The 20,574-nt window shown below is 50.1% G+C and overlaps 1 protein-coding gene across 4 annotated transcripts in view; it reads left to right on the plus strand.

Annotated features, from left to right (window-relative positions):
* Positions 1–20,574, plus strand: part of PTPRU (protein tyrosine phosphatase receptor type U) — a 312,312-nt gene that overhangs the window by 212,426 nt on the left and 79,312 nt on the right. For all 4 annotated transcript variants that reach the window (XM_059729643.1, XM_059729641.1, XM_059729642.1 and 1 more), the window contains 2 exons: positions 355–391; positions 9,141–9,279. In XM_059729643.1, the coding sequence (XP_059585626.1) occupies positions 355–391; positions 9,141–9,279 (176 nt within the window). The remainder of the gene's footprint in view (positions 1–354; positions 392–9,140; positions 9,280–20,574) is intronic.

Consider the following 20,574-nt stretch of genomic DNA (forward strand, 5'->3'; position numbering starts at 1 on the left):
TCCCTTCTAGTCAATCCCTGGGACTCATTACAGGGGTTTTTGTGCTCCAGTGCTGTCTGCAGCTCAGTTTATAGGCCTTTGTTGAACTCTGAACTGAGACCCAGCCAGTGCTTGGTTTAGGGCAGGCTGATGGATGGACAGCTCAGTACTGATCCTTGTAGTCCATCAGGGCTGTCCCTTTGGCATTGGACAGAGTAACAGTCAGAAGAGCAAACATGGTTCATGTAGAACATTACCCCAGGTACAAATTTCAGTAAACTGACCAAATTTTGTTCTAGCTTCCCCACCAAGAAGCATCCAGTGATCTCTCCCTTGCATCCTGGTTGAATCTCCAATCTTTTTTTCTCTCTGCAGGAAACCAGGCTGAACTGTGTTCGGATTGCACGCAAAGGTAAGATCCTAGCTGGGCTTCCCGCTCCTCTGGGTATAGTTCTTTGCTCCACTGAGGTTGGGCCTACGCGGGCTGGGTCGTCATTCTAGGGGGTCGCCTGAGATCTGGGTCGTACTTTGTCATTTGCTATTACAGGATGGCTGTTGAAGGCTGGCATTTGTATGCACACCGTTTCATCATGTTGCACTTGAATTCCAGGCTGTGAAGAAGGGTTCATTGTTGCCAGGTTGCTTTTGCTTCTGACAATATTTTAATTTGAATGTTGTTATTATGGTTACTCTTGGAAACCTTGTCGAGCTCAGGGCTCTGTTCGGGTAGATTCTGCACATATACCCAGTGAGAGGCAGCTCCTGCCTCAAAGACCTTCCAATCTCAGCAGATGAAAAGAAGTAGGATGAAGGAAGGACAGTTTTATCCCCATTTTACAGGTCAGGAGCTGAAAGATTAAGTGAGGCACCAGAGGTGACACATAGCCTATCGCAGAGGAAGGAGTTGACCTCTGACCTCCTGGGTTCCTGCCCAGTGCCCTATTCACAAGCCTATTTGTTTTGGACTAAGAATCACATAAAGGAATTATGTGGATCCTTTGGGGGAAAAAAACAGAGGCGAGGAGGAAGGCACGTTGAATTTTAGACCTTGTCAGCATCCCTTTAATGCATCAAATACATCAATTGATCTCGGCTGGTATAAACCGTAGACATGCTTGGCATTTATATAGTCCAGGAGTGAGATTAGCTAGGGTAATTGTGTGGCTGGCAGTCCTGGGGGGCCCCTCCAGCGACTGAAATTGGTCGAGGTGGGGAGATTTGTATTTCAGCCTTTCTCTTTTGCTCCAGGAATTTCAACAAGTAACTAAATGGTTTGGACTTTCAGGGGGATTGAACTTTTGTGGCCTTGTGTATTTAATAAAATTCCTCGTGCTTGACTAATATATTTAGCTCCCTATTGGACCCAGGGAAGGGGAAAAAAATGTAATAAAGTGACTTAAACTCCTGGCTCAGTGGGAAATGAAAAATGGGCATAAATGTCTGTGCAGCTACTGCAGAATATTAAAAAAGGACAAAAGGGATTTATAAACCAGCTAGTGTTGGAATTATGCAGAGATAGGCTAAAAAGCCAGGCATCCATTGGCACTGTCTTGGGGGTTAGCTCTGAGCTGGGATACCTGGGCCTGGCACTTCATGCATCGGATATCACACTAGAGCCATGCCCACTTCCTTGAACAAGACAGTAAACCCAGTGATATTGCCCAGTCGGTGTGCACCAGTGGGACATGTGGGCACGGCAGGATTGGAGGACACTGGATTGTGCTACAGACTTAGAGAAGGACACAACTGTTGTGCCACAGAGCAGTGTGCAGCTTGAGGGGGAGTAGACAGGTGGTGGGGGGAGGGAGCTGCTCATCTCATGCTTGCTGTAGACACCCCTTTCCCACTCCCTTGAAACCCTGTCTCCTTTTTTTCCCTTTCTTCCCTTTTCCAGTGAGTGAATGCTTTGGGGGTGGGACAGATAATGGGGAGCTGGGCACAAAAAGCCTACACTGCATTGGCCCTGCCATTCAGCTGCTAGCAAGACCCTTGCTGAATTTGTATCTTCAGTGGGGCTGTCCTGGCATGAACAGATCAGGGTGGGAGTATGGGGGTAGCTCACCAGTTAGCAGCCCGAGTAGCACTGGCAAGGTTTAATGGCTGGGACCTGCAAGTCTTCAGAATAGAAGGGGAAGGAATTAGTGGCTGGGTAAGGGATAAGCACTAGCTCCTGGGGTGAGAGAGGTACCTAGCTTGAGTCCGGGGAGCATCGCCTCTGGTAGTTGGGGGCAGTTGTAGTACATATTAGTTGGGCGCAGAGATTAATCTGCTCCCACAATTAGATTTTAGTCTTTGCAGAAGACTTCCCCCCCATTTTGTGGCTTAATTCTATGTTTGAATTGATTAAACCACTCTTGGAGGAAACATTATAAATGAGAGTTGATTTACAGGCAGACTTTTAACCACATCCTGAGGCTGGGCACTATTCCTCTGTCTCTCCTTTGGATGCCTGCTTTGTACGGGTTTATTAATAATCCTCATTATCATTATAACACTATTTATAAAGCACCCTCTGCCCCTGCCAAGGCACTGCATGAAAATGCAATCATTCTGATAAAAAGCAAGAGTTAAACCATCATTAGTTACACAGTAGGCAAACCAGAATGGGAGAGCCCTGGAAGTGGGGGGCATGTGTATGGGGGGAGGTGTGGGAAACATGACATGTATGTAATGGTGTGCATACACAGTGTGTGCAGGGTGGAAGTGGGTATGGGTGTGGGGAAGAAGGATGTGTATGTACAGAGTGTATGCAGGGAGGAAAGGTGTGTGGATGTGGGGTGTGTGTGTGTGTGTATATACACACGTGCATTTGTGCGTGAGGGTATTTATGTGTTTGGGTAGGATTGTCTGCGTGTGTAGGGGCTCTACAGTGGTTCATATACTGTTCTTTGAGAGCAAGGAGGGACAGGCTAGTGTTGATGGCAGCATGATGATTCCCTTTTGGATAGACACCTCCGCTCTCGTCTTCTGCCACCCTGACCCCTTAGCCCGGCAAGTCTGCTGCTTCCCAGGGGCCCGCATCTGGGACATTGCAGAGAGGATCCCCAAGCTCCTCAAACCCACAGACCACTATCCCATGCTCCTTATTCATGTGGGCACCAATGACACGGCTCGGAGCACTCCCAGCCAGGTCATGAGGTGCTACAGGGATTTGGGAGCGGGGCTTAAGGGTCTGGGGGCACAGGTGGTGTTCTCGTCGATCCTCCCAGTCTCAGGCTATGGGCTGAGAAGGGACAGGAGGATCTATGTGGTCAACCAAAGACTGCGGCGCTGGTGTCGTCAGGAAGGCTTTGGCTTTCATGACCACAGCCCGCTCTTTGGCGAGAGAGGCAGCGAGCTGCTGGGAAGAGATGGTCTCCACCTCTCTCCCCTAGGGAGGAGGCTCTTCTCAGCCAGACTGGCTGACCTGCTCCACCGGGCTTTAAACTAAGCCCGCTGGGGGACGGGGGGACTACCGCCACTGCTGGCCCGCTGAACAATCCTTGCAAAGCCAGCGGATCACGGCACTCAAGGGAGCCCACCCCAGCCCCAGCCCTGGTAAAATCTGTGGGCAAGGAAGGAGCCCCCCAGAGGGCACTTGCCTGCCTGTACACAAATGCCAGGAGCTTGGGGAATAAGCAGGAGGAGCTCATCCTCCTGCTCAGTGCAAACAATTACGATGTCATAGGGATCACGGAGACCTGGTGGGACTCCACCCAGGACTGGACCATGGAGATAGATGGCTATACCCTGTACAGGAGGGATCGTGTAGAGAAAAGGGGCGGGGGTGTAGCTCTCTATGTTAAGGAAAGCTACGCGTCCCTGCAAGCCGATATTGGTGACCAGGGTGGACGGCTGGAGACCCTCTGGGTTAAAATCCGTGGGGAACACGGCACAGGGGACACAATGGTGGGAGTCTATTACAGACCTCCCACCCAAAGTCCTGAGCTAGACCAGGAGTTTGCCCAGGAACTGGCTGAGGCAGCTTGCTCCAGGACCATGGTTGTCATGGGTGACTTCAATTACCCGGACATCTCGTGGGAGGATCGCTCAGCAAAATCTGAGCGGTCGCAGAGCTTCCTCTCGTGCGTGGATGACCTCTACCTGACTCAAGAAGTCTATGGGCCAACGAGAGGCAAAGCGCTGCTCGACCTGGTGCTGGCTACTGGGGAGGACCTAGTCGGCGACCTAGTGATCGATGGGAAGCTGGGTGACAGCGACCACGAGCTGATCACCTTCACCATCCGCCGAAAAGCTGGCAAGTCAGTCAGCAACACGCAAGTCCTTGACTTCAGGAAAGCCGACTTTGACAAGCTCAGGAGGCTTGTCAGTGAGGCCCTAAGGGACTGCGACCACAGGGAGAGGGGAGTTCAAGAAGAGTGGTTGCTCCTCAAGGGAGCGATCCTCAATGCACAAACTAAGTCTATTCCATCTCGGAGGAAAGGCAGCAAGAGGGCACAGCAGCCCCCCTGGCTCTCCAGGGACCTAGCAGACCTCTTGAGGCTAAAAAGCAAGGCCTACAAAGGATGGAGGATGGGAGTCACCTCCAAGGAGGATTATTCTGCACTGGTCCGGTCCTGTAGGGAGCAGACCAGGAAAGCCAAGGCTGCAACTGAACTCCAGCTAGCTTTGAGCATCAAGGACAATAAAAAGTCCTTTTTCAGATATGTGGGGAGCCGGAGGAAAAGCAGGGGCAATGTTGGACCTCTGCTGAACCAGATGGGGCAACTGACAACTGACGCCCAGGAAAAAGCCAACCTATTAAATAGGTACTTTGCGTCGGTCTTTCATCAGCCCCATGGGACGCCTGTGCCTGCTACAGGGCCAGGAAGTCCGGGTGAGGGTGATCCCCTGCCCTCCATTAATGCTGACTTTCTGAAGGAACATCTTGAGAAGCTGGATACCTTCAAGTCAGCCGGCCCTGACAATCTTCACCCCAGGGTACTCAAGGAGCTGGCGAGCATCATAGCCCAGCCTCTAGCGCGGATCTTTGAAAACTCTTGGCGCTCTGGTGTAGTGCCCGAAGACTGGAAGAAGGCCAACGTGGTGCCTATCTTCAACAAAGGGAGGAAAGTGGATCCGGCTAACTATAGGCCCATCAGCCTGACTTCTATCCCGGGGAAGATCTTAGAAAAGTTTATTAAAGAGGCCATCCTTAATGGACTGGCCGACGCCAACATCTTAAGGGATAGCCAGCACGGGTTTGTTGCGGGTAGGTCTTGCTTGACCAATCTCATTTCCTTCTACGACCAGGTGACCTATCACCTGGACAAGGGAGATGAGATTGATGTCATATATCTTGACTTCAAAAAAGCCTTCGATCTGGTGTCCCATGATCGTCTCTTGGAGAAACTGGCCAATTGTCGCCTTGGGTCCCCCACGATCCACTGGCTGGAAAATTGGCTCCGGGGTCGGACCCAGAGGGTAGTAATTGATGGAAGTCACTCATCGTGGTGTCCTGTGACCAGTGGGGTCCCCCAGGGCTCTGTCCTTGGACCCATACTGTTCAACATCTTCATTAATGATGTGGACACTGGAGTCAGAAGCGGACTGGCCAAGTTCGCCGATGACACCAAACTTTGGGGCAAAGCATCCACACCAGAAGACAGGCGGGTGATCCAGGCTGACCTGGACAGGCTCAGCAAGTGGGCGGATGAGAATCTGATGGTGTTCAACGCCGATAAATGCAAGGTTCTCCACCTTGGGAAGAAAAACCCGCAGCATCCTTATAGGCTCGGCAGTGCTATGTTGGCTAGCACTATGGAAGAAAGAGACTTGGGGGTCATCATTGACCACAAGATGAACATAACCCTGCAATGCGATGCTGCGGCTAGTAAAGCGACCAAAACGCTGGCTTGCATCCATAGATGCTTCTCAAGCAAATCCCGGGACGTCATTCTCCCCCTGTACTCTACCTTAGTGAGGCCGCAGCTGGAGTACTGCGTCCAGTTTTGGGCTCCACAATTCCAAAAGGATGTGGAGAAGCTTGAGAGAGTCCAGAGAAGAGCCACGCACATGATCAGAGGTCAGGGAAGCAGACCCTACGATGACAGGCTGAGAGCCCTGGGGCTCTTTAGCCTGGAAAAGCGCAGGCTCAGGGGTGATCTGATGGCCACCTACAAGTTTATCAGGGGTGACCACCAGTATCTAGGGGAACGTTTGTTCACCAGAGCGCCCCAAGGGATGACGAGGACGAATGGTCACAAACTACTACAAGATCGTTTCAGGCTGGACATAAGGAAGAATTTCTTTACTGTCCGAGCCCCCAAGGTCTGGAACAGCCTGCCACTGGAGGTTGTTCAAGCGCCTTCATTGAACACCTTCAAGATGAAACTGGATGCTTATCTTGCTGGGATCCTATGACCCCAGCTGACGTCCTGCCCTTTGGGCGGGGGGCTGGACTCGATGATCTTCCGAGGTCCCTTCCAGCCCTAATGTCTATGAAATCTTCTGCATCTTTTTTATGGCTTATAAATGCTGCTTTATGCCTGGGAGGGAGGCAGTCTCTGCAAATAGATGCACAGTGCAGTGCTTCAGGGAGCAGGGCTCCTGTTAATTACTCTTTACTGCCTTCACACAACAGTGGAACAGATGGGCGCAATGGAGGAAGGGGGAGAGGAGGGCTGCATGGGCCTGTTACCTGTGTTTGCCAGCCATCCTGGCAGGGCCAATTTCTTGGCCTGCTAACTTTAATAGTATCTCTTTAAGCCACACAAAGCAAGGTGAAGAGAGGAGTCCTTTGGAGGAGGGAAGCAAGGCCAGGCTAGGTCAGACTGCTATCTCATGACCAAGACGTCCCCCATCTGCATTGTAGAGTGAAGGCAGCAGCAAGAGTCTTAATCCTGCACAATCATCATCATCTCTCTGTGGCTTTAAAGGTGGTGTAGAGCAGGCTGCAGGGCTAACTTGCTGGCTTGCCCATCCTATTGAGGGACTGTGGAGTCAGACGTCAAGGGAGTTGAGGTAGAGAAGAGAAGGTTAATCAGAAGGGAGAGCACCTTTCAGCACCCAGCATGCAGGGAGGTCATCCGCATTGGAGAAGACAGGGAAATGCAAAAGAAATTCCCTTAGAGATTTGCTTGACTTATCCATTTTATCTGTCTTGTCAGTGCATCTGCCCAACCCTTCCACAGACCCCTTTCAGCTCATTTACCCTCTGATCTGGGTATCCATTCACCCAGCTCACTGCCTAATCCAGGGGTGTCCAACCTGCGGCACACATGCCATTAGTGGCATGGGCAGCCTCTGTGCGCGGCATGCAGCAGATTGGTAGGGAGCAAAAAGCAGAGTAGCAGCCCAGGCAGATTGGCTTGCTAAGCAGGCTGGCCCATGATGACCTAAACCCTCCACCGACCCTGTCCACCTTGTCCTTTCATGGAACCAGTCCACTCAGGCCACCCCTCAAAACTTCTCGTCCATCCAACTGTCCACATGACCTACCTGTCCATTTTGTATGTGTTCCCTTTCTGGAGTGCCAGAGCCCTGGAATGTGCCTGGCAGTGCACTGGCCATGCCTCTGCTATCTCTGTTTCCTTCAGCAAATGCCTGAGAGTGAATTTCCTCAGCATGGGCAGGGGCTGTCCCAGGGAACAACTTCAGGGATGCACACGCAAGTGCTGACTCAGTGCAAACTCATGACTCGCATAGTTGGGAACTTCTGCCTGCCATGCCTCTCTTCTCCTTCTGTCTGCGAGTTTAAATAATTTGATGTGACCCTCCCCCAGGGTCACACAGGCTGATGCAGTGCTGTTGAAAGGACCTCATGCTCAGCTCACCAGATTGGGAGGGACCCATAGAGGAGATGGGGATGGGGTGAGCGGAAAGGAGACAGAGCTGCAGCTCATTTCTGACCGCCTTTGGCTGGATGAGAAGTTTGATGGGGTTGTTCTTTTGTTTGATTGTTTGTTTGGATCAGAACATTAAGCAGCCTCATTTAATGTGGGGATTAGATTGGATTGTTTGCTAGAACATTAAACAGGTGTCGAACCCATTTGGGCAAGGACATTTCTTTCATGGGTGTCAAGCAGGCTGCTTGCTGCTGGTTGGGGAGAACATGCACTTTGCCACGGGTATGCCTCCTGCTGTGGCCTAGCTGATTAAAGACTCTTCAGGGTACTGCAAGCTAGACCTGTGCCTACCTCAAGGGGTGGTGGCTGGAGTCATTCATTCCCACTTCTAGATGCATAAGGCACTCAGCCCGACCCCTTTGAAATCCCAGAAGGAGAGTTCAGATCTGTAGGCAACAGGAAACTAATCGCAACAATTTCTGAATAGGCACTGCAGTGTGTGTGTGTGTGTGTGTGTGTGTGTGTGTGTGTGTGAGTCCTCTGCTCCAGTGGTTCTTAAGCAGGGTGCTGCAGCACCCTGATGTGCCTTGATGTACTTCCAGGGGTGCTACAGGGTGCCATGCGATGTTAGCACTGTTAGGTGTGCAAGCATGATTTGCAAGATGAACCTAAAGGTTTCACTGACCCGCTGTGGTCTTTCTGAATTCTCTGCAATAGAAGAATTACGACATTGTTTTTTGCTAGTCAGAAATCCAAATGAAAACTAAAAGCTGGCATTTGAGTCTAAAAAGTTTGAGAATCACTGCCCTACTCTGACCACTCAGCTGGAGTTGAGTGTGACCCTTAGTGCTGGTGCATGACTGCAGATGTCTGTGAGGGTTCATTCGGCATGTGCACATTACCTATACCTGCAAGGGAGCTTTAGTTGTGTGTGTGTGTGTGTGTGTGTGTGTGTGTGTGTGTGTCTGTGTGCACTACGCAGGTATACATGTGTGTATGTAGAGGTGAGAGTGCATTGTTTGTGTCCACTTGGGATTTTTCTTGCATGTATGCACCTGTGAGCTGGTGTGTTTGTACGTGCCCATGCTCTCTGCATGCTTGTAGGGGAGCTGTTGCCCGTGTGGGATACATTTTGCATGTCTGTGGGGAGCTTTTTGCACATGCATGTGTTCCTGTACAGCATGTTCACGTGTCTGTGCCTCTTGAGTGTGGGATTTGCCTTGGCCAGTTGTGTTTAAGCTTGACGAGCACAGCCTGCCTGGCACTGGTTCCTTGACAAGTGCTTCTCCAGGCAAGTGTGCATGTCGGGGAAAAGGATCTGCCAAGCCAGCTGCAAAGAAACTAGGTCAGAGCTGAATTTTTGACCCCTCTTTTCTGTGCTTTTTCCCCATGCAGCTGCCTGCAAAGAGAGCAAACGTCCCCTGGAGGTGTCCCAGCACTCGGAGGAGATGGGCCTGATCCTGGGCATCTGTGCTGGAGGGCTGGTTGTCTTAATTATTCTCCTTGGCGCTATCATTGTCGTCATTCGGAAAGGGTAAGGAAACCTCTGTCTGTCTCCTCATCCTTCCGTGAGCTTCGCAGCTGGCAGTTCCCTTGCTTCTTGGCATTTGGCTCTTTCCACTCCTCTGAGCTCCGTTCTTTCTTGTGAGGGGGGGATTTCAGTGCCTAGAAAGTGGTGCATTGTTGTTGAAAGGATCTCACAGAGCTAGGGAAGGGGGCATGAGGGAGTTGCAAAAATCCACTCCCCCCCACCAGGCTCAGCTGTAACCCATGCCTGAAGTTGCTTCCTTGACTCTATCCACTCTGCCTCCACTCCTTTTGCTCTGCTGATGTCCCTCACCCTGACCTACAGCCCTCCTGCTATTGCATTCTTGCTCCACATGGCTCGCCAGGTACCTCTGTTCTGTCCTGCTTTCTGTTATTGCTGTCTTTCCCTCAGATCTGCCAACACACCCCACATCTGACCCCCTGCTTCCAGTCCAGCCTTGTTCCTCTCCTGAGCAAGTTATGCCAGCTTGTAACTTGCTGTTGTCTGCTGGCCAGCTGGCCAGCAGGGCTGTGATTCAAATGGTCTCAATTCCCAGCTAGGTCTGTATCTGCTGCTCTGGTAAGATTTCACAGTGACATCAGGGTTTGGACAGCTGGTTAGATGTCTGCATAAAACCACTAAAACCTTTGAGGAGGCAGAGAGATGGTTTAGATCAGTGAAGAGAAGGAGAGGCCAAGGTGAGAATGGCAAACATCCGTTATTTGAGGCTAACATAAGTCCTTGGGGTTCCCAGCAGAGGGGCTCCTATCCCTCATGCTGGCTGAAAGTCTGTGATGCAAGTCTTAGGAGTTAAAAAAAATAATCCAGTGATACCCAGATACATTCAGGAGAGTTGCTTCGAGCCACAGAGCGGGCGCAGGAGCCATATGCCAGGGCTGGGGTCCTGGCCCTGCAGTATAGCACTGCTGCCTCCCATGCAGAGCAGGGAGCACGCAGGGGATGAGACAGGCTTGGTGCTGTGGGCTGAGCAGAGGGTGCTGCTCCAGGCAATCCCAGCTCAAACCTCCCTTTCTTCACTAACGCTGGCAGGTTGTGAACCAGGCTGTGGAACTGGCAGACCCGTTCCATTTGTGCCTGGTGTGGTAGCATTAAGCTGGCACACTGCAGAGCCTACCTACCCCCATGCCCTCGTTAGCATCATTCCTGCAGCACATGGTGCCACGGCGACAGCACTGACCTTCTGTGCCTTCTCCTGCTGTCCATTCCCTGGCCGGCTGCCTGGAAGATGCCTGCTGCTAGCAGCTCCTTTGCCTGGGAGGTGACGTTCCATAAAGGGCAGAGGAGTCAGACCTGTCCAGAAAAACCACTAACTAATGAAATATGCATGAAATGTTTGGTGATAGGCACTGACCTCCCGCCCCTCCAGCCCCTGAACTGTAGTGTCGGGGAGGCTGTGAGATCCACACACAGCTGCTGCCCATGGAAAAGAGCAGCCTGCCCTGTGACGGCAATGGCAGCTCCATGCAGCTCTTCTTTGCAACTGAGCTAGTTGCAATCAGTGCTGGAGAAGCTCTGCCTCTTGCCTCAGTGCAGGCAGTTCACACCAGGCTCTGCTGTTCCTGCCTGTCTCTCATTTTGCAGAGACCTGATGATTTCATTTAAGATATGGAGCAAGCAGGAATAGTTGGTTTCCTTTTCTTCGTCTCAAAGGACACTGCATGTCAGAAGCTCCTTGCTGCACATGCTTCTGCTCTAACCTATGCTTTTGTTCAGGGCTGGGCCCTGGGGAGCCTGAGCTATAGGCAGTGGTCCCCGACAGGAGAGCTGGTGGAATGACAGGCTTCTTCCTGTCCCCAAGCTGGAGATAAAGCTAGGCACCGGGCATCTCTGCCTGCCTTTCACATTCAGCTAGTACACAGGAAAGGGCTGGAGGCTAAGGCCTTGTTTCCATTGGGGATTTGAGCTTGTGTCAGCCTCTAGCAGAGCTGTTCCAGCTGCAGACCACAAAAGTAGGCAAGCAAAGCTGCTTTTTGCAGGGGAGAAGCGTAAGCTGCTCTGATTCAAATTACAGCTTTCTCTTATCTGCATGGGGAAGCTATGCCAGCAGGAGGCTACTGCCATTCCCTGGGAGTGCGTCGAAGGCATACACAGGCATGCCTGTGCCTTCTGCAGGCTGCTGCAGCCCCTTCAGCAGTTGGTGCCCACCACAGGCATGCTCCAGGCTCTGCTGGCATAGCTCTGTAATAGCGCCACTCAGAGTTGCCGGACACACCTGGCTGTGAACATGGTGAATTTCCTGTCTGCCATCAGAAAAAGCCTGGGATAGGTAAAGCGCAGGATCATGTGTGTATGTATGTGCATACAGTGCCATGTAGAGATACCTCAGTTAACTCTGAATGAGGTAACTTCAGTACCAGAAACTGTATAGCATAGCATTCTGCTAAGCTAAGTTGCCTGGCTGAGAAAAAGGGTACTTTTTTTTTTTTTTTGTATGTAACACCTTCCTCCCACCCCCTGAATATGACATGCACCCTATTTTTGAAAGGCCCTAAGAAGGGAAAAAAAACTTATCTTGAGGTACAGATGAATAATTGAGATCTGGGGTCTCTGGGGCTGGGGACTGCACAGGAACAGGGCCTGGTCTGGCACTGGCGCTTGGGCTGCATGCTGAGTCTGGGATCCTGTGCGGGCTCTGAAGTCGTATACAGAGTCTGACTCGGTGCACGGCCCCAGCGCTGGCTGTCATGGACTTGGTATGCTGAGTCTGTCCAGGCATGTGGCTCTGCAGCCAGCGTGTGGGATAGAGCCTGGCATGCTGGAGCTAAGGCTGTGTGCTGGGTTGGACCTGGCACTCCTGCTGAGGACTAGCCCCATGTGCCAGCCCAATCCAGCATGCTTTTGGGGAGAGGGACTCCCCATGGGCCCAGAAATTTGGTGATGGGGTGGGGAGGGCATGAAGCCAGTACTAATTACCATGTCTCCCAGAGCATAATGCTGCCTGTGCTCCATGCCCCCTATCCCTTGCTGCCAAATGTCCAGACCCCTGGGGAGCCCTTTTTCTCGCATGGAATGCACACCCCAATTTTCCCCAGCTGGTTTTGGAGGGGAAGTTGCTGGTTATGTGAGAAAATCCACATCCCGAGTACTGCACTAATATGATTATGCTGCTTCCAGTTCTAGTCAAGGTGTCTGCACTGGACTGCACTGCATTGTGTCACATAGACATACCAATATGTGGGCACAGCATCCCACAGCTCACAGAGGAGGCCTTATGGTAGTGCTGGACTAAAGCACTCTGAGGTTTTTTTTCAGGGTGAGCTATTAATATGGTTACTTGGTGATGGCTTCACAAAGCACTCAAAGGTCCAGGTAGGATATCTGCCACCCGTTGTTAGTGCCCACACCAACTAGTTTTCAGAGGATTTTCACTCAACTGTGAACGGGACACCAGGTTGTCTGAAGGCGGCATCAGACTGTCATGACCTGTAGCACTTTTATCTGATGCTGGGACTGAGGTTCCTTGTCTGCATGCATCATCTCTGGGATGCCCATGGGATGAGACTTAAACCAGAGAGACTACAGAAATGATCATTTCAGCCTGCAAGGGGTCTCTGTTAGGCAGCCACAACCTCATGGGTGCCGAGCATAGGAGGCCCTGGCCTACATCAGAGAGGCCACATGCTTGCTGCATTCATCCCTGTGTATCTAATGGGCTAGGTGTTGTGGTAACAGGAGATCCCTTGCGGCTCTGGCAGTCGCCTTTTCATCAGCTCAGGGGAAAAGGGGTCACAAGTCACATTCCTGAAAGAGGAAGGACCAGATATGCTTGTCTTTCATAATTTCACATCTGCTTGCTGACTGTTGCTAAAGAATTAAAATTGAGCTCCACTAGAAGGTAAAGAGGCAGGACTACAAAAGGGATGCTGGGAGACTCGTACACTAGCCTGACATGTAAAGGGAGCTACAGGAACCCTATTTGGTCACACCTAGGGCATTTATACACGTGCTTTGGAGGGGGGGGACACACGGACTTTAATTAGCACAGCTGCAAAAGCTGCAGTAATTAAAAGTTCCCGGAGTGTCATGTGTATCAGCATCCCCGCGCTGAAAAAAGGCGCTGGGGTGCTTTGACCTAAAGCTTATTGGACCAGCTTTAGTTTAAAGCGTCCCACCACCATTTTTAAGCACAGGGATGCTGATACATGTGACGCTGGAGGCTGCTGGAGCTCAGTAATTTCCACACTCCAGCAGACTCGCTGGAATTACAGTTGCATTGGAGCAGGCTTCCTGCACCTGTATAGGAGCCCCTAGTGTTCCCCGATTCCTAGGTCAACGCAATATAGTCCCTGGTAGCAGTGGTTCCCGACTTTTTTAGGGCAAGAACTCAGCTGGACCGGTCAGCAATCTCTGATTCCCTTGCCCTGAATACAGGACCCAGTGCTTCACCCAGCACCAGGTGATGGGACGTCTGTCACTTAGGCTTTGCTTCCAGAGTGGAATTTTCCACTTTTTGAATGTAGCTTGTCAATAAGCAACGAAGGAGCAGATGCTGCTCCCAGCAGGTTCTTTCTACTGGCAACATTTTTCATTTACACCAAGTAGGGAGTGGGACTGCAGAAAGGATGATACGTGCCAGTGCCTGTGCACAGACCATTGGGTGAGGTGAGGGAAAGACGTTGACCAGCTAACCAGGCAGGGAGCGGACAAGGTTTCTGTGCGTATTCTGGCTCTCTGTAAATAACAATATGAAAAGGCAAGAGACATCATTGTACACGTAATGGGCATGTCAGCCAGCCTGATGCAGGAAGAACATGTCTATGCTAGTCCCCGCCAGGAGCCTTTTGCCTTGTTCTTTATGGCTGTAGTGAGGAGAGCTGTTGCAGCGCCAACAGGCTGGTCAGAGCCAGTGAAAAGCCATCGGGGAGCTTTATTGTAACCCCAGTGGGTTTCCTAGTCCTAAACAGCAATGTTGACCAGCAGCCTGCATGCACCAGCAGGAAAGAGCAGATCCCAGTGGGCACCAACCACCCTGCAGATAGTGCTTGTGTCCTTTGTGCTGTTAACATGAGAGGTGAAGAGAGAGCCAAAAGCACGATGGCTTTCAGAAGTACAGGGGGTATCAATTTTTTGCTAGGGCTCATGCATCACCAAGTAGGATCAATGAGACTCTTTCATTTAAAGGTAGCAAAGGAGAAGGCCTGACTCAGGGCCTCCAAGTTTGGTTTTCCAAGCAAATAGGACAACCAAGAGAACAACAGCATCATCTGCATAGCGATTCGGGCCCCACCAACCAGCGATTGGTCCCACAAGAGCATAGGGCAAGGGCAAGATGGGGTGAATTATTTTTACTCGTTTTCTCCTGCAGCCTGAACTCAGATCTGTAGAAAAGAGGCAGCCTTTTAACTGGAAGATGCAGGCCTGTGGAGCCAGGTATGGTAAATAATATTGGTGATTTGGGAGCTAGAGAGCAGAATCGGCATGTACCATGCACCTCTGAAAGTTGGGTGCCTAAGTGAGGAGCCCGTGTTCCCATTGCAGGTGCAAGCCACTGGACATCTAAGTGGAGCTCTTGAGTGTGACAGTGAGGTTCCCTGTTTGCATACACATGGACATCCTGGAACTGGGGCTGTCAGAGGGGAGAAAACCCTTTGAATCCTATCTGCACCATTTCCAGGTCTGGTGCTGTTCTCAGCAGATTCTCCAAAGCATTATCTATTTTTGTACTCATTGACCCCAGCAGTGATGTTTCCACTATTTCCCTCGTTTTTGTTATTTTTGTTCTAATGACTTGCCAGTGATTTTCTAAACTTCCTGCCTAAGTTGTCCTTTGCTCCATTTCCTCTCTTTCTTTTTAGCTTCATCCTTCCCCACTCTGCAATGACCGCACCTCTCCTATGTGGTTCGCCCTTCAGGTGGACAGTGGTCATGCTGCCACTTAGCCAAGCAATAACGGCCAAAGAGCTTTTAACATTTCCTGACTTTAGCCTCTAGTCATTTTTGCTGCTGTTCTCCAAACTGCCTTCAGTTCAGAAAAGCCTTCCTGGTATGGTGTGTCTGGAAATGAACAGCATGTTTTAGGTGTGGCTGCACAAAAGCTGTACAATGAAGAACTTTTGGCATCTTTGTGAATGATACGATATGTCTGTGTTTACAGCCCCAGACTGTATAAGCAGGAGAAGTTTCCTTTTGATGCCAGTTCAGTTTTGTTTCTCAGACGATCTCAAATGATGCAGAGATTTAATCATTTGCCAGATTTGGGTTTCTGAAACAGAAACTGGTTCTGAATTTTGCAAAACAGCCTCTGAAATCAGACACGCCAGCTCTTGCTCCTTCTCTCTGTCATTCTCTGAGGCATGAAAATTGGCTGCACTGAGGCTATGAGACTTTGTAAGAGAATTTAACTCACAGAAAGAAAGCTCTTGGGCCAGTCTCACGCACATGGTTCCTTACAGGAAGAGCTGCAGCATACCTGTACCTCATTCTTTATTGATGACAATTCTCTGTCCCACCTGTAATCAGGAGATGCTGCCTCTGATTTCCAGGGCCCAGACTTGAAGGGGGTCATGTAAGTGTATCAGGCAGGTAGGTTGGAATATTTTTATCAAAGAAACTCTAAGAAGGTGCATTGTGAATTGTTTAGGAAAGAAATGCCTATGTAACCATTGGCTTAGAGCAGCCAGGTGTTATAAAGTGAGATAAACCTGCAGCAGAGCTCAGGATGGGAGGGGAATGGGTCAACAGGGAAGACACAAGCTTGGGAGTGTTCCTAGCCCACGATCCTGGGGTAAGGCACCTCCCCTCTGGGCCTCTGTTTCTTTGGGTATAGGAGGAGAAGGATGATGCTGGCCTGCCTCTAAGGGGTCAGTAGTGGGTCTGGGCATCTTTGATTTCCTAGCAGCACTTGTAACAGATGAAACCCAAACCCTGTAGGATTTGGATTGAGCTCTGAACCTCAAACTTGAATCCATAAATGCATCTGACTCTGGAGAAGATCAAGGGTGGCAGCCAATGCCATTACTGGCACTACTATGAGGTAGTGCAGTTTTCAGCCCTCGCGTGTTATACCACCAGGATGTGGGGCAGTTGCTGCCAATGGGCAGAGCTGAAGTTTGGAGCTGGTCAAAGGGTTGGGACCAATGGCCAGGGCAAGGAAGTCAAGAGGCAGGAGCAGAATGTCCTGGGCTGAGGCAGCTAACAGATCATTACCCCCGTGGCCTGAAGAGGGATCCTGCTGTTCCCATCAGCCAGTCAGAAGGCATGCGGATGTAGCCCCTTGATGCAGCCCAGCTGGCCAGTCCACCTGCAAGGGTGTCCGTTACAGCTCCTGACTTCATGCAAATGTTTCTGCACCCAGTGCTATCTGCCTTTGGACACGGTCTGAGCTGAGGCACGTGGAATCCACACCTGGGTCCTGAGCTTCCCCCCATCTCTCTGGGCCAGCTAGCTCTGGAAGGGCAATCTGTCCTACTTCTGGGGTGATCCTCTGACAACTCAGTGCAGTGGACTCTGAAATAAGCTGTGTGGCTTTTTTTTGGAAGAGCCCTGAGAGGACTCTTGTGACATGACACTAGGTGTTTGACAGACATGGGAAAAGGGGCAGCAGGCTGGCCTGAGGCTCCTCACACCTCTGCAGTAATCTCACTCCCTCTGCCTATCCCTCTGGCTGTCACTGGCTTATCAGTCCTGTGGGGCTATGTGCACAAAAGGGTGTTTCTGACATCCTGCTGAGCAGCCTTGGCAAGGACTCTGTTGCAGCACTGAATGAACAGCACATCACAGCATTTAGCTGGCAAAGGATGAGTTTAACACTAACCATCGAGGGAGCCAGATTGTGCCCAAGAGTACTGCAGTCCAAGGTATGTCACACCTGTTGCTCAGCCAGCCAGGTCATCTTTAAAGGAGCTACAAGGCTCATTGAGCCTTGTGGCCTCTAGGTCCTCTACCTCTTCTCAGCATTCAGCTTTGGCTGGTCCCTGGGGTGGGTAAGACGAATTTCATTGTAGGAACCCATCTCTTTAATATCGGTGGGTCCCAAGCAGGACCCCAGAGCCAAACACCTTCTGACCTTTATCTGTCTACCTGCCATGGTGCTTCTGTCGCCATCACTGCAGGGTCTAAACGGCTCTCAGACTTTTTAGTGAGTTCATTCTCAGTGTCCCTTCCCTTGAGATCATTGCTGGGGGAGGCAGAGGGCAAGCTTTCTAGTTGATGAAGGGGGTAGTTGGCTGGTTAAGCCCTCATGAAACTCATGCTTTTAAAGCTGCTGAGGTTTAATTTGATTACAGTATTATGTAACTTATTATGTTAAAAGTCCCTTGAGCCTTGGCTAAGTGGCTTTGTAATTTCAAATCTTAGCAAATATAAAACTTTAACCCTCTTGTACAGGTGGGGAAACTTGCAGTGCAGATAAGGGAAGAGACTTGCCCATGGTGACATAAGGAGTCTGTTGCTGAGCTAGGAATGGAGCCTGGGGACATGGACAGATGAAGCAATTGTGAAAATTGGAAGGGGAGTGAGGGGTGCTTGCTGTGGTTCAGCTGAATTCAGTGCAACTATTTTGCCTGCCCAGTCTATCCTGTGATAAGCTGAAGTTAAACTGCAGTAGTTTACCACAGTTTCATCCAGGTGTAAATCATTGCATCGTGGCTTTCTTATTTCAAGATAGGAGTGGAAAGATGAAACAGTTAGATCAGCTGATGCATGCCTTTTAGCAATAGTTGGTGTCCCCCCCCCACACACACATGCCATAGAAAATCTCTGTCCCACTTCTACAGCATGTGCAAGCACCACCACAGTCTGAGCCCCCTTGGTGACCTTTGTGACATGTGGAATCCCCTGGTGATTCGCAGCCCCGCTCTGGTGTATGGGGTGGTATAGGAAAATTAGAAGTTTTTATAAAGCCAGCATGCTACTGTCTCTTTAAGCCAAGTATGTAGGCAGCTGTCTAGCTGGGGTAGTTGCTGGGACCAGCCTGTTCCCCCCAGAGTAGAGCAAGATAGGAGCAAGGAGCATCTCTCTCTCTTGCACCGTTGCTGTTTTTTACTGCTGGGCCAGCTCTTCATTCTTTCTGAGGTGATGGAGGCTGGCAGGGGTGAGCGAGGCTGTCCTTGTCACCCCATCAGGCCAGAATGTGGTAACAAGGCAGGAGGGATGCGAGGGACGCATAAGTGATAAGGGGACTGGAAGGGGTCAGTAGCCGAGGTCTAAAGCATGGGAGTCACAGCCAAGTGCTCTGCCTTTGCTGGTAATGCATTTCTCTGACCGAGAGATCCCTTGTTTCTCTGTCCCCTCCAAATCTGTTTCTTTACGGCAGTGGTTCTCATCGTTGTTAGACTCAGGGGATCCCTCATTAGACTCAAGGCACCCCTGGCTCATCATTTTCACTCCTTTTATGACTACAAAAATAATAGAGCAATTCTTCTGTTGCAAAGAACTCAGAAAGACCGCAACCCAGCAGGCTTCTTTTTTTAATACTCTGGATTCCTTTTTGAAATCTCTGGCTTGATCTTGTAAATCATATTTGCACGCCTAACCCTTATGTGCCTCCCTGGTTGAGAATTACTACTTTAGTGAACTAGTGAATTCTGCAGATGCAGGAACATGGGACCAGGGTTGTTTTGTGCTGCCTGGTTTGCTCTGAGGTTTTGCCCAAGATAATGGCTATATTACACCTTACTTGACCTGCCAGGGGCACTCATTTACCTCCTCATGATAGTTTTCCTCCCTCTCCCTGTCCCAGGCCTCTGTGTTTCTGCTGATATCCCATGAGATCTCACCTCCTGATGGATCAAAATTCACATCTGAGCAGTGGTCTCCTTCCCACTCATGCCATTTCTCCTGACTCGGAGTGTTCTCCTTGCCTGCTAGGCTGGAAATTCATCGCCCGCTTCCACCTCTATCTAATACACAGAGAGGAAAAATAAACCAAAGGGGCTGTGTTATTTCTTAAGTTCCCTCTTGGCATCGGTTCCACTGTCCTGCAGCCAGGTTTGTTTCCATAGCCACACAGCCAGCTGTGAGTCAGGAAATAGTGTCAGATTCTTGCTCACGAACAAGGGGAGGAATGAAACAAAAGTAATGGTGCTTCTTTTGTGGTTAGTTCACATTCCCCATCACCACTGTGTTCAGTTAACCTCTTTGGTCTTGGGCCACTGTGACCTTTCCTGCTGGAAAAAGACCCAAGATTGTAACATTGACCCTGTGCGATGCAAATTTGCATCTTCATCATTGCAAACTGGGAGGACACAAGTGGAAAATGGTAATGCAATCAGGAAAAAATAGGTATTCAGATTGGGCCACATTTGCTTTCAGTTAAATCTGTGTAAATAAGGGGTTAAGTCTATGCTTTGATTAAAAGAATGGTTAATGATGGGGTAGAATGAAAAATACAACACACTGGTGCCTGGAAGGTGATAGGGGTATTGATTTTAGCCATGTTGGTCTAAAAGCATAGGCAGACAAAACTCTTGGGGTAGAGGCGATATCTTTTATTAGACCAACTAAATAGTAGCAAAAAAAATTCTTTCTTTGCAAGGTTTCAGGCCCAAACGCTCTTCCTCTGGCATAGGAAAGTTCAAAGATTGTAAAAGTTCTCCCAGGTAGCAATGAAACTTCATCTTGCACAGGGGAATTAAAAGGTGATGCACCCTTCTGTGTCCGCATCGAACTGGCTGAGGTCATGGAGCAGCTTCTTGGGCAGATGGGCTCATTGTGGAGTTTCCTGAAGCAGTTGGTGCCAGCCGCTATCAGAGACAGGGCACTGTTCTGCCTGGCACATCCTGTCCAACAGGAAGCCAGCATCTCCGCTGTGTTTTCAGTCATCGTTCCCAGGCGGCTGTCTTTTCACTGGTCCTTTTCAGCAAAACGTTCATTCCAGTTGTGTGTAGTGAGACCGAGACAGTGTAGCTGGCAGTTTGTGGGCAGGAGACTTTCTGACTGTTCAGTAAACTTTCCATTTCATAGACTTTCTTTTGGAGGGACAGGAAGGAGGGATGGGGGAGAAGTCATTATTAATGCCAGCCAAAATGCTAGGGGAAAAAAACCCCAAGCTTTAATAGAGCCTTTGATCAAGTAGAAAATCATCAGGCCACAAAGTATAATAATAACAGCAAACTCTGCTCAGGTCAGGTGCCTTGTACAGGAGACAAGGATAATTCTGCTTCTTTTTTATAGGTGGGGAAACTGAAGCAAGGAGCAGGGAAGAAACATGGCCCATCAGGTCACCCAGTATATCACTGGGAGAGTCGGGCATAGACGTCCGGTCCCTTGGGCTCTTGCTGTATCTGCTAGGACACGTTGTTTTTATGTGGCTGGTGCATTATTCTTGTGTGGCTTTACCCT

The sequence above is a fragment of the Alligator mississippiensis genome, chromosome 6 (genome assembly GCF_030867095.1).
Source record: "Alligator mississippiensis isolate rAllMis1 chromosome 6, rAllMis1, whole genome shotgun sequence".
Lineage (NCBI taxonomy): Eukaryota > Metazoa > Chordata > Crocodylia > Alligatoridae > Alligator > Alligator mississippiensis.